Here is a 13,536-nt window from a genome sequence, read left to right as displayed (position 1 = left end):
GGGTTGTTGGCATCCCAGGGTGGGTGTTTGTCCTGGGAAAATCCCACAGGGGGGGAATGGAATGGGCTGAGGTTCCCCCATGTCCCCACATCCAGGGGTAGCAGGAATGGCCCTAGGGTGGCTCATGTCCCCACAGAATGAGGTGCAGAGTCTGAGATCCCCATGTCCCCACAACCGGGGGTGTTGAGGAAGGACCTCGAGACCCCAAATGTGCCCGGGACGCCCGAATAGCCCCGGGGTCCTCCTCCTCCTCCAAAACACCATCGAGAGCGAGCCAGAGCGGCCCAGCCAGGGACGCTCCGCCCAGCGCATCTCTAGGGTTACCGCGCTGCGTTTCGATGGCCGGCCTCTGGAGGACCGCGCGGTGACGTCAGTGGGGTGGTGGTGTCGCCGTGAGGGGAATTAATTCCAGCAGCGCGGCGGCGCTCTGGGCCGAACTCTATGGCCAATGAGCGCTATGTGAGCGCACGTCTCTATGGTGGGGCGGCGCTCTAGCCCGTGCTCAGTGGTGCGGGCGGGGCGGCGCGGGGCCGAGGCCGCCATGGCCGGCGCGGGGCCGGGCCCGGCGGAGGGGCCGTGCGTGCTGTGCTGCGGGGAGCTGGACGTGGTGGCCCTGGGCCGCTGCGAGCACCCGATCTGCTACCGCTGCTCCGTGCGGATGCGGGCGCTCTGCGGCGTCCGGTACTGCGCCGTGTGCCGGGAGGAGCTGCGGCAGGTGAGGCCGGGCCCGGGAGCTGGGGGGGGCCTCGGGCCGGGCGGGGCAGCGCTCGGGCACGGGGTGGTGGGGGAATGCGCTGAGTGGAACCGGCGGGGACGGACAGCCCGGGTTATCCGCCCTCTGCCCCGCTCCCGGGGTTGCCGCCGCCGCCCGGGCGAGTAGGAAACAAAATGTGAAGAAAATGGAGTTTGGAGTGAATGTTTATGGTTTGAAGTCAGCAGAGTTCGCTCTGGCAGCACAGAATGGAGCCTTTGCTCCCTGCTTCAGGAGGCAGCTGCTCTTAGGAGGGATCATGGACTCATAAAATCCTGGAATGGTTTGCAATGGAAGGACTTTAAAGCCCATCCGGTGCCACCCCCTGCCATGGGCAGGGACACCTTCCACTATCTCAGGCTGCGCCAGGCCCCGTCCAGCCTGGCCTTGGGCACTTCCAGCGATCCAGGGGCAGCCACAGCCTCTCTGAGAATCTATTTCTGGATTGACAATGTAGCTTTTGCTGTAAGAACTGAAATTCTTTACTGTATTTATGTCTCAGCCTTTCTGGGCTGGGGCTGGTAACTCCAGCTGTGCCCTAAATGTTGCTGCTACCCCAGTAATTCCCAGGCTGGGAATGTGCTGGAGCAGGCAGTGGTAGGTGGCTCCTGTAATACCTTAAACAGCTGCAGTGCTCAGAGCCAAGCGGGAGCAGCTGGGAACAAGGAAATTCCCTGAGAAGGATATGTGGTACAAGCAATTTAGGAAGTGTTGTGTGTTTTGCTCCTCGCTTACCTGGGAGTTAAGGAAAGAAGTGGTTTCCCTGCCAGACTCTTAGGTATTGAGTCACTTGTCACTTAGAGACTCCAGGTTGCCTTGTGATCCTCCAGGAGATGGGGAGGAGCCGAGGGCAGGGCTCCTGCCAGGCATTGGCTGTGGAAGGGGTTGTGTTGGTTGAGGATATTTACTCTGGGAACAGCTGTGGGAGCAAAACAGACCAGGAACGTTTCCTAATCTCGTCCAAACTCCAAAGGCCTGGCTGGGCTAATCCACGTTTCTCTGGCAGGTTGATAAGATGTCCTGTGGCTTTGCTGACAGCAGGGGAGAGTGCCTGGGGGTGTGACAGCTGGGGCTGGCACAAAGCTCTGTGGGCGTGGGGAGCTCCCAGAGTTTGTGCTGGGGAACTTGCCTGGAATCCCACAGCTCCTGCTGATCCCGGTGCTGTGTCCCACAGGTGGTGTTCGGGCGGAAGCTCCCGTCCTTCTCCTCCATAGCCCTGCACCAGCTGCAGCATGAGAAGAAATATGACATTTATTTCATGGATGCAGAGGTTTATGCACTGTACAGGTGAGCGCTGGCTCCTTCCTGGAATGTCTCCCCGAGCACGTGGTGACGCACGGGACGTGGCAGGAAGTGCTGCTGTGGGAGGGCAGGGTGGTGTGGTTTCTTGGGATTTGAGGAGCTGGGGATGTGAGTCACCTGCCGTGCAGGTGTTTTTGGCAAGGTGACAGGCTGGAGCAGGGCAGTGGCATTGAACACTCAGCAGCTCCTCGAGGCTGCAGTGTTGGATTCACCAACACAACACACAAGCTTTGCTCTGTCAATAAAAGGCATTTTTGGCATCTTTAGCAGCAGCAACCTGCCGAAAACCTCTCTATTCCTTGCATGGCTGCTGTGGAAAGTGATAAAGACTTAATTACTGTTACAATTGTAATTACTGCTGTGCTGAGTAAGGACTAACCAAACCCAGTTGTGACAAGTATTGCATGAAGAGTAGCATTGTCTTCACACAAAGATCTTAATTCTGAATGGGAGAGAAAAAAGGTGAAGTAAAAAAACCAGTGCAGAATAAAAACGTGGCATCAGCATCGTGTTCTACAGATATTTTTCATAACAATCTTAATTGGGAGGGTTTGAGATAATGGAAAGAGGAGTGGAAAAGATGAAGCCATGCAGGCAGTGGAGCCTTTTCCTTGGAGAATTGGGCATTATATTCCCCCTGATTTGGGCTGAGAGTGTAACTTTGGTACATTTACAGTTTTGCATGGCTTGATATTTATGGAAATGAGGGATTGGGAGTCTTACAGTGAGACCAGTGCTCAGCTCTTCTTGGGAACCATTGTGGGATGGGATTTTGGGGCGGGTTTTTTCCCCTCCTTTCCTCATACAATTCTTTATCTCTCCCCACTGTATTCCTCAGTTTCTGACATTGGAAAGTGTAATGGAATTGGATGTGAATGTTGCAGGAATCAGCTGAATCTCCAATAGTGGATGGGTTTGTTTCAGTTTACTCAGCTTTGTAGTGACAGTGTAGTTCCTACTCTGTGGCTGCTCAGCTCTTCCCCAGCAGTTGGGACCTTGGTGTAATTTGGTTCCATCCCATTCCTGCCATACAGCAGAATTCTTGGAATAAGCAGGTCACAACCCACGCTACAGATTGCAGGGGAGCCATAAAGCTGGAGCCTTTTCCTAGGGATGGAACGTTTGTGTCTTGCTCAAGGTATCGGGGTGCTGAGAGGGAATTGGATCATTTTTGGGACTCTTCTCATCCCTTAGGAAGCTGCTGCAGCATGAATGCTCCTTGTGCCCGGATGCAAAGCTCTTCAACACCTTTGCAGATCTGGAACAGCACATGAGGAAGCAGCATGAGCTCTTCTGCTGCAAACTCTGTGTTAAACACTTAAAGGTGAGCTGGGCCTCTGCTTGGATGTGTGGGAAGGAGGCGGGTTTTCCTCCATGACTTCCAGGAGTTCCTGGGAAAGATGGGAAAGCAGAACAGCAAGGATTTATTTAGGTTTCCTCTTCCTGCAGTGAGGCCAGTTGCTTTATTTTAAGCCTTTCTCCTTCCATAAACTGATTAATGAAGAGGGCCTGGAGGTTCTCCAGATTTTAAATTAAACCCCACAGTGGTGGTGCCACAGTTGGTTCGTGCCAGGTGAAGTGGAGTTCTCTGCCAAAAGGGATGGGATCCAGGAGTGAGCAGGTTGACCTGAATGAACCCTAATAAGTCTGGGAACTGAGTTGAGTCTTTCCTGTGGTCTTGGAATCTCTGGAGCTGATTGAAGGGAAGTGGGGAGGGAGGGCAGGACCTTCTTTGGTTTGTGGTGTCTTTTGAGCTCTGGTGAGGTGCTTCATGCTCAGTGTACGAACCCAGCACCAAGGGAACTTGTTTGTCATTTTTTCTCATAAACAATATTAAAACTTGCTTTTTAATTTCAGAATATTGTAGAGATTTTTATTTCAAAGAAAGAAGTTCCATGTTACTTGTAGCCACTGAGAAGAAGCTCTTAAACTTGTGGAAGTTTCAGTCCATGGCAGAGCCAAACAAACCTTTTCCCAGAGCAATTTCCCAGTCTTTGTCTAGGCCAGAAATAAAGGATATTCTGTTCTTAAGGCTGGGTCAATCCTTTAGGCATCTCCAGAACCCTTGCTACCAAAATAGCTCATGTGGTAGTGGGGACAGAGTGTTGGCTTATGATACACAATTTGTTCACTGAAGTGGATCCTCTGTGTGCAGCTGTTTGGGGTGGTTCCTGTGTGAGGAAAGTAAAACAGCTCACTTGGGGTTTTTAAATTCGAGAATGCAAAATACCGTTTGTTGATAAATACATAGTTAGGATTTTTCTACCCCAGAGATTATAATTTAAACTTGTTACAGTATAAAAAGATTCCAAAGGGAAAAAAGTGAATTAAATCCATTTCCAGTGTTCAGAGAAATGCAAGTTAGATTGAATTAGAATCCATCACTTGAATTTTATTTCCTGTCCACCAAAAATTCTAGGTGTTGGTGGTCAAAGTGCATCTTTTTGAAGCAAGTCTTCCACCCCTACAAATGGAGAAGCTGGACACAAGCTGGCTTGTTCCGTTTAGTTCAGTGTCCATAAGAAACAATACAAATCTAGAAATACCAATCAATGAATACAATATCTGTCTCTCCAGATCTTCACCTACGAAAGGAAATGGTATTCCCGGAAGGACCTGGCCCGGCACCGGATCCACGGGGATCCCGATGACACCTCCCACCGGGGCCACCCCCTCTGCAAGTTCTGCGACGAGCGGTACCTGGACAACGACGAGTTACTGAAACACCTGCGGAGGGATCACTACTTCTGTCACTTCTGTGACTCTGAGGGGGCTCAGGAGTACTACAGGCAAGAAGATTATTGATATGAGTCCTTTCTCTAGCTTAAATTTTGAAGGAAAATTGCTTGGGTCTGCTTTGAACGTAGGGGATAGTAGTGTTTAAAGGCAGAGTGGAGGGATGGCAGCAGGTTGGCTGCAATTCCTCAAACAAATAGCCAAAATAGTCTAGTTCATGCTTTAAAATTTTCTTTATTAAAAGTTACATTTTGCAGCCTGACAGCAGCTGTCTGGTGTGTTACTTTTAATGGTGGACAGGATGAGAGGAAATGTTCTTAAGTTGCACCAGGGGGGTTTTAGACTGGGTATTGGGAAAAATTCCTTCATGGAAAGGGCTGTCAGTCATTAGAAGAGGTTACTCAGGGAAATGGTGGAGTCGCCATCCCTGAAAGTGTTTAAAACCATGTGGATGTGGTACTTAGTGGTGAACATGGTGGTGGTGCTGGTTGATGGTCTTAAAGGTCTTTTCCAACCTTAATCCTGTGATTCCTTGATTCTAACGCTCCAAAGTTCGTGTGCAAAGGGAATAGGAGTAACATTTTTGTCATGTGCACAGCTGGATGAGCTGAGCATCTGTGGGTTTACTTTAACACCTGGATCATGCATTGGCCATACAGAAACTGTGTCAACTGGAAAACATCCCTGGGGATAAGGACCAACCAACCACCAGGGCTTGTCCTCACTTGCCCTTGTACGAGTGGCTGTGTCGTACCGTGGGAAGGGTCAGCTCTGTGTTTTCTGCTCGCAGTGATTACGAATACCTGCGGGAGCACTTCCGCGAGAAGCACTTCCTGTGCGAGGAGGGCCGCTGCAGCTCGGAGCAGTTCACGCACGCCTTCCGCACCGAGATCGACTACAAGGCCCACAAGAGCGCCTGCCACAGCAAGAGCCGGGCCGAGGCGCGCCAGAACCGCCACATCGACCTGCAGTTCACCTACACCCCCCGGCACCCGCGCAGGACCGAAGGTGGGCTGGGCTGGGGGCACCGACGGGCACCCCAGGGTTAGGGAGGGACTAACTAACCTGGGGGGTGGAGGAGGCTGCTCCATCCCTGGAAGTGCCCAAAGTTGAACAGGGCTTGGAGCAGCCTGGTCTAGTGGAAGGTATTCCTGCTCAGGAGCAAGATGTCCTTTAAGATCCCTCCCACCCAAACCATTCTATGGCTCTTATTCTCGAAGACTTTTCAAGAACATCTGGTGAATATTTCATAGCCATGAAAAAATTCTTCCCAAAGAAGGTAGACAAGCCCTGGAACAGCACCAAGAGCTTGTAGAGATTGAGAAGGCCTCTTCAGCCTGAGAGGTTGTAGAGGTTGAAGATAACCAGAACTTGCCCAGACAAAGCCCTCTGATATAGTTTCAGAGCTGGCCTTGCTCTGAGTAAAGGGCTGGAGCAGGTGATATCCAGACATCCCTTCCTACCAGAATTATTGTAGGATTTTTGTGTAGGATTGTGTGAGTTTAATGAGGACATGTAATTTTACGAGAACTGCTGACTTGGTCATCAGAAAGAAATGAAGATAGTTTATTTGTACCAGTATATTTTTGCATTTTTCAGGCACAATGCAATGCCCACAGTAGAGAAATAACTGAGAGTCATCATTCCTCCCTCCTGTTTAGGTGTTGTAGGTGCAGAGGACTATGAAGAGGTTGACAGGTTCAACAGGCAAGGGAGGGCAAGCAGGTTGAGCAGCCGAGGAAACCAGCAGAACAGGAGAGGCAGCTGGAGGTACAAGAGGTGAGTGGCACAACGTTGTGAGTTTTATTCCCATTTAGTGTTGGCTTTTCCTTGCCAGTTCACAGTATTTTGGTGGATTAGGAGGAAGGAAGTGGTACAAAATTTGGAGACCTCCATGGTGAATCCTTATCTGAGAGCTTCCAGTCCGAGCCCGTGTCCGGGCTATGTGCTTGGTCATCATGGAATTATTTTGTGTGAAGTTTCAGCTCAGGAAGCAAACAATGTAACCCTCAACTTGTGGGTTAAATAAACTCAGAACCCTAAATGAATTCCAGCAGCTGTTTTTGTGCAAACTTCTCTAAACAGGATTTTCTGAAGTAGGTGACAAGTCTGTGCAGGTTTAATGGAGTTTTTGGTCTGGGTAATCATGAAATTCCTGTTCTAAGGACCTGTTTCATTGAACTAACAGATCTCTGTGTGGCCAGACTGAGTGCTTTGGAAAAGGAAGAGGGTTAAGTATTGAAATGAAACTTTACATTTCTATGTTTCTTCATCCACACCAGACCTGAGTGCTTTTTACATCCTGCACATCTTATTTTCTTCTTTTTCTTGCTGGACGGGCAGCTGGTTCATTACTGGTGATTCCACTGGGGAAAAAAGTCCATCCCAAAACACTCCTCTGTTGGTGTCGCATGTGGATCATGCATGTGTTGAGAGTTCATGCCCAGCTATGTCTCAAAGAGTTCCTGTGGCCTCCAAGAATGATTCCATGTCTTTGGAAATGAATGGGAGAGACAGGTGCCCCCTGCATCCGTGGTGCTGTCTCTCCCAGTTCACCCCCGTTTCTTCTGTCCTGGATTGTTATTCCCACACATGGAACTTGGGAATCCAAGGGGGAATGTTGCCTGGCTGGGGTGGATTGGAGTGGTGGGGCTGGTTTAGGCTTCTCAGCAGGTGGCAGCACGAGATCAGGGATGTTACCGGAGCTGGCACCACAGAGGTGAGACTGGAGCGAGGCAGCTGCTCTGTGATCCTTGCTGTTTGACCAAGGGACCCTTCCCTGTCCTGCAGGGAAGAAGAAGACAGGGATGTTGCAGCAGCAGTCAGGGCATCTGTGGCAGCCAAACGGCAGGAAGAGAAGAAGAGGGTGGAGGACAAAGAGGAAGGCAACAGCAGCAGGGGGAGAAAGGAGGATTTGAGGGATCCCGACGTGCTCGGCTCCAAACGTGTGCCAAAGTCTTCAAACGATGTCACAGGTGAGTGTTGGACAGGTCCTGCACTGCAGGGCATCTCAGTGTCTGGAAGGTTCCCTCAGATAGTTCTGCCTTACCCATGTTTTACTCATTTAAAGTATCATGAGTTTCCTGTATACCATGACATAATGGGGAGCACAGTTAATTGAAGGAAATAGTGATGCATGGATTGAAATTGTTCCTCTGGAATGTTGGTTAATGACATCATCAGCTGCTGAAAATAGGCCTTGGTAGTGCTGCTGTCATGGTCATTGATAGCCCCTGCTCTGGAATGAATGTGTTTGGGTTGAAAACATGTCTTTGCTTTTTCTGTCCCTGTTCCAAAAGAAGCAGCTGCTAACGGAGTGCTCAGCCAGGGCGACTTTCCAGCAATCGGCTCTGCAGCAGGACCTCTCCAAGGGTGAGTCTGCACAGGGCTGCAGCAGGGACAAAGTACATTTAGAAGCTGATCGATGTGTTCTGCATTTCTGGGGGAAAATAATTTTCCAGATCATTTGATCACTCCAAGGCTTCCCCTGCCCTATCCCCTCCTGCCTCGAGCCAGCTCCTGGCTGGTCTTTAGAATCATGGAATATCAGCTGGAAGAGACCCTAGAGGATCATCAAGTAAAACTCCTGTTGTGCCACCCGAAGTGACAGTTTGAGGAAGAGTGGAGAGTTGTGGGTTTGTGCTGTCCCTTGGGGTTGTGCTGCCTCATTAACTCAAACCCTCTCCCTTCCCCACAGCTCTGCCCAGCCAGCACTGGTTAAGCTTAAAGAAGAAGATTTCCCAAGCTTGTCCTCCTCTGCAGCTCCCAGCATCTCATCAGGGATGTCTCTGATGTACACAACGACAGCCAGGAAAGCAGCCTTCCAGGAGGAGGATTTCCCAGCTCTGGTGTCCAAAGTGAAGCCCACCAATAAGACAGTAACTCACATCACATCTGCATGGAACAATGGTTCCAGTAAAAACGTGGTCAAAGCCATGAGCAGCCCCTGTGTCAACCAGCCAGCCAAAAAACCATTCTTGAACACCTCCAAAGGAAGTAAGAAGAGCAATAAACTCTGTGAGTCGGATGATGAGGATGGCGGTGGTGGCCTGACCACCCAAGAGATCCGGAACGCCCCGACCATGTTTGACGTCTCGTCCTTGCTGGCAGCTTCTACCTCACAAACTTTTACAAAAGTGGGCAAGAAGAAGAAGACAGGGGTTGAGAAGCAGAGCTCATCATCCCCACGCCCGTCCCAGGAGACATCATTCCCCAGGCCAGCAGCAGAAAAGCCCTCGGAAGCAGAGCAGCCATCCAAGGTGTTCCCTGCTGCTCACGGCCCTGACAGAGCCACAGCTGTCGTTAACGGGCACTCGGATAAACCATCAGCTGGCTGTGGTACACCCAAAGAGCCCCCCGGCCTTAAAAAGCCCCCAGTGACTAACAAATGCCCTTTACCTCAGGAAGACTTCCCAGCTCTTGGGAGCTCAGGATCAGCCAGGATGCCCCCGCCACCAGGTAAACATGGAATGAATCACAGAGTCATGGAATGGTTTGGGTGGCAGGGATCTTAAAGATCATCTCATTCCCCTGCCGTGGGCAGGGGCACCTTGCACTATCCTAGGTTGCTCCAAGGCCTGTCCCACCTGGCATTGGACACCTCAGGGATGAGGAAGCACTGCTGGGCACGGCCAGCTTGGCTTGTAGAGAGCCCAGAGAACACATGGATGTGTTGCATAAACTCATTCTGGCTCTTGTGCGAGGTTCTGCCACCAGGTGCCACTTGGGCTCTGGAGGCAAAGGCAGCCTGGGTGTCACAGGAGGCCTGGAATGTCCTCTGGGAACCACCTCTGCCCCACAGCTGGAGCTATTTGCTCATGGATGAAGAGTTGGTTTTTCCCTGTCCCCAGGGCTGACACATCCGTGTGTTGTGCTCCAAGATCTGCCTTGGAAGCTGCTGCAGGCTAGGGAATCTGGTTGTGTCCTGTCCCTGCTGGCACTTGTCACTTCACTTCCTTGGCCACTTCCTCCTGTGCTGGGAGAGGTTTCCTGCTGTTCTTTTAGCCATGACCTTGTGAAAGCAGAGAGACGGCAACAAACGTGACTTGGAGTGGTTTTCGTGGAAGTGGGATCGCATCAGGAGATGCCAGCACCGCTGTTTGTGCAGCTCCTGCTGGGAGAGGCCAGGCCAGGCCTGCTGCCTCCTCCAGTGATTTGTGTTTCCTTTAATAATGCAAAAGTGTTTTTCATTGTGTCTTGGAGTGGGCTTTCAAAATTATTTTCCATTGAAAAAGAAAATGAATAATTAAAGCACTTTCTCTGTAGAGGAACATCAGCCACTCTCAAGTGCTTCTTGAAGATTTTTTTTAGGTTTTCTCCAATATAGTGATGTCTGCACTGCAAATTCTTCTTGGTGCTTCTGCAGTGTGTCAAGCACTGGTGTGGGTTTTAGCCAGGGGTCTGTGGGTCTCTAATTCCTGCCCCTTCCCTGCTTCCCTCAGGCTTTAACTCCGTGGTGCTGTTGAAGAACCCTCCTCCGCCTCCGGGCCTGTCGGTGCCTATCAGCAAACCCCCCCCGGGCTTCGCTGTCATCCCATCCTCCACCATCTCTGAACCCGTCACTACAGCTCTGAAAGAGTGAGTCAAGGGCCTGCCAGGGGGCACGGGGCACCTCACACCTCACACGTGTCACAGGGGCTTCAAACAGCGCACAGGGGGTTACTCAAGCGGGGCCAGCCCAGTGAAGAGTCCCACTGGCAAGTCCCAGGGTGCTGTGGGTTGGATCCGGGAGAATTGCATAGAACAGCCTTGTGTAGTTAAGAGTCTGAGGAACTGTGCAATGTTTTGGCTGCTCAGACCTTGGTCTGTTCTAGATTTATTTGGAAATCTGCAGTTCCAACATATTCCTGTACTTCACATCGATTCTGTGGGAGTCCCAGGAGCAAGGTGCTGAGGTGTGTTCTCCTTGGTGACCTTCACTGCTCTTGATCTTTCCTGTAGCTGCTCTCTTGTCCCTTCTGGGATAGAAAGAGGAGTTTGTAGGAAAAGGGGAGGGAAAACTTTGTGTCAGTTTAATACAGAACCTGCATTATCTGTTGTTTTATTCATGGTGAGGTCTTTGCTCAGGACTTTTGAGCGCATCCAGCTCACAGAGCAGCTCATCAGGACCATGTTAAACTTGGATTTTAAACATTCTGTTTGTGTAAAGCTGGAATCTGATACAGAAATCCCATATTTTATTATCCTGACAAGACAGCTGTGTGCTGCTTTTGTGTAGCTGGGTGAAGGAAGGACGTGCAGCTGTAAACCAGAACAGCCTTGTGATTTATGTCATATTTGTGTGACACAAACCAATGTCAGGGTCGCTTCTGGTCTTTTCCAACACAGGCCAAAATCCTGTCATGGATCATACTTGATACCTGAGAACTTCCAGCAGAGGAACATCCAGCTCATACAATCCATTAAAGAATTTCTTCAGAGCGATGAGTCCAAGTTCAATAAATTTAAAACTCATTCTGGGCAGTTCAGACAGGTGAGTGGGTTCCCAAAGCCTCCCTTTCTAGGAGGCCTGAATCCCAGTGGGATTTTTAATAGATAAATATTTTTTTCCTCTTAATTATTGCCCTTCCCTGTCCCCTGCAGGGGCTGATCTCTGCAGCTCAGTATTACAAAAGCTGCCGGGAACTGCTGGGGGAAAACTTCAAGAAGATTTTCAAGGAGTTGTTGGTGTTGCTGCCAGACACGGCCAAGCAGCAGGAACTGCTCTCTGCTCACAACGACTTCCGGATCAAGGAGAAACAAAGCTCCAACAAACCCAAAAAGAACAAAAAGAACGTTTGGCAGACAGACTCCCCCGCCGACCTCGACTGCTACATCTGCCCCACGTGCAGGCAGGTGCTGACCCAGCAGGACGTGGTCACCCACAAAGCTTTGCATATCGAGGATGAGGAGTTCCCCTCACTCCAAGCAATCAGCAGGATCATCAGTTAGCTCTCCCCAGGGCCACGACCCAGGCTCTGGCTGTGGATGTGCACTTTGGAATGAGGTTTGGCAGTAGCGTGGCTGGGGGCCGGTGCCGGCTGAGGCAGTGAGGAGCAGGTGACTTGGGAAGCCCTCCTGGGCAAAGGGATCATGGGAATGTGCCAGAGCTCGTCCCCACCCACTGTCTGAGCTCCCAAATCCAGGGTAGGGTTAGGCTGAGCTGCAGTGGGGGCAGGCAGGGCTCCTTCCTCCTGAACATGCAATAGCTGGGAATCCTTTCTGATCTGCAGAATGACAGGGGACACAATAGGGGAATATGCTCTGGTTTGGGGGTTTCTTTCTGGTTTTGGGGTGGAGGAAGTTTATGGATCACTGAAATGAATGGAAGTGGCTTCCCTTATAACATTCTGATTTTTTTTGTGCTGTTTCAGTGAAGATCACACTAGTCAGGGGTAAAAGGTGAAGGAAAGCGCTGCTCACGGGGGTGTGTGACCAGGAGAGCTGCAAACACTGGGCTGCAGAGTTTTCTTTCTGCAAACAGAGTCAATTCTGCTGCTTGAAGAATTGGGCTGATCTGTGCAAGATTTGAAGTTGCCTCTGACCTTTTCTGTAAAGTTCTTTCAAGAAACTGATTTTGTAGCCCTGCATGTACAGTAACAGCATTAAGGCTTTACTCTCTGTAAAGCACATGGGAATTTTATTTAATGACTGCCATGTTTCTAATTACTTGGATGTATTACTGGTGGGAGCTCCCAACAGCATCCTGGGACATTAAATGCTGCTGATCACTGACCATGTTTTCTGCAGTGCCTTTAAGTGCATTTATCTGTTTACAGTGGTCTGACACCTGCACCTCCCTCGGTGACACCAGGCTGATGTAGTTTTGCTCGTGTTCCTTGGCCTCCCCAAATTCCACCTCAGAGGAAGAGGGAGATCTCTTCCTCCTTTGAAGTGACTCCTCCAGCAGCAGTGCCAGGAGTCCCCCATGGCTGTAGTTCAGTGTCTGATTCTCTCCCATCTCCAGGTTTAGTTATTTTTAATGTGTAGGGATAAAGCTGAAATTAATTTATGTAATTTTTAGTGATGAAACACAGCTTTTCTAGCAGCATCATTTCTATGAAATCGAGCTCAGAGTATTACCCAAGAGCTACTCCTGCCTACAGTCACTCTTCCTTGCCTTACACGTTATTTTTGCTTGCTCTCAGGCTGCAAAGTGCTTTGGGTTTCTTTTCTTGAATATTTGAGACTGTTCTGACCACCTGCCCATGTTGGATTTGGCCCAGAAGGGGCTGGGGAGGGTGATTTGGCTGTATGGTGGTTCACACACTGCATGAGTCCCTGGCAGTCCCTGCCTCGCTGGGGATCCTGGAGCTGATCCTGGCCCCAGGCAGGGACACCTGAGGGGGCTGGGTGCTGCCAGCTGCCCCCACCACTTCCAGTCAGCAACTCTCCCCATCCCTTTGGTTTGTAAAGTTCAGGGAGTGAAATGTGTCTTCCCTGCAGGAGCATCTTCTGTCTTCCCTTGGGTTTCAGTTATTTCTCCATCAGCAGCTCTGTGTTCCCCAGGAGGTGCTGCTGGGAGTTCCCTCGAGGTGCTGCATCTCTGGGGCCTGATGTTGCAGTCTCCTTGTTCCTTGTGCTCACCTGATTAAATAAAGTTATTACCAAATTTTTTTTTCTGTTCATTTTTAGCTCTTTATTGAAAATAAGTTGCAGTTGGTTACACAGACACTGAAAATACAGAATCACAGATTGTTCTCTCAAAAGATATTTTTATATATATAATATATACAAAATTGTAAACATTTTAAACTTATTTCCATACA

The 13,536-nt window shown here is 50.1% G+C and overlaps 1 protein-coding gene across 2 annotated transcripts; it reads left to right on the top strand.

Annotated features, from left to right (window-relative positions):
- The first annotated feature begins 460 nt into the window (after nucleotides 1-460).
- On the top strand, nucleotides 461-13,383 carry ZNF598 (zinc finger protein 598). Of its 2 annotated transcripts, none has more exons than XM_032125580.1 (12): nucleotides 461-715; nucleotides 1,926-2,038; nucleotides 3,248-3,377; nucleotides 4,631-4,842; nucleotides 5,580-5,797; nucleotides 6,451-6,568; nucleotides 7,580-7,764; nucleotides 8,089-8,161; nucleotides 8,487-9,247; nucleotides 10,231-10,366; nucleotides 11,117-11,261; nucleotides 11,372-13,383. In XM_032125580.1, exons 1-12 carry the CDS (start codon nucleotides 476-478, stop codon nucleotides 11,717-11,719), a joined length of 2,679 nt encoding a protein of 892 aa, XP_031981471.1. In that variant the 5' UTR covers nucleotides 461-475; the 3' UTR covers nucleotides 11,720-13,383. The 2 variants fall into 2 exon arrangements, with proteins under 2 accessions (XP_031981471.1, XP_031981470.1); XM_032125579.1 differs by having other exon boundaries at nucleotides 514-715; nucleotides 8,092-8,161.
- Nucleotides 13,384-13,536: the final 153 nt, after the last annotated feature.

The sequence above is a fragment of the Corvus moneduloides genome, chromosome 16 (genome assembly GCF_009650955.1).
Source record: "Corvus moneduloides isolate bCorMon1 chromosome 16, bCorMon1.pri, whole genome shotgun sequence".
Taxonomy (NCBI): Eukaryota; Metazoa; Chordata; class Aves; order Passeriformes; family Corvidae; genus Corvus; species Corvus moneduloides.
This window is presented reverse-complemented; position numbering and strand designations above follow the sequence as displayed.

Excerpts from the sequence above, each read along its gene's own strand:
- ZNF598 (XM_032125580.1), top strand. The coding sequence starts at position 476 with ATGGTGGGGCGGCGCTCTAGCCCGTGCTCAGTGGTGCGGGCGGGGCGG. Across the intron at positions 8,162-8,486 it reads GCAGCAGGACCTCTCCAAGG|CTCTGCCCAGCCAGCACTGG; the intron begins GTGAGTCTGCAC and ends CCTTCCCCACAG. Across the intron at positions 10,367-11,116 it reads GTCACTACAGCTCTGAAAGA|GCCAAAATCCTGTCATGGAT; the intron begins GTGAGTCAAGGG and ends TTTCCAACACAG.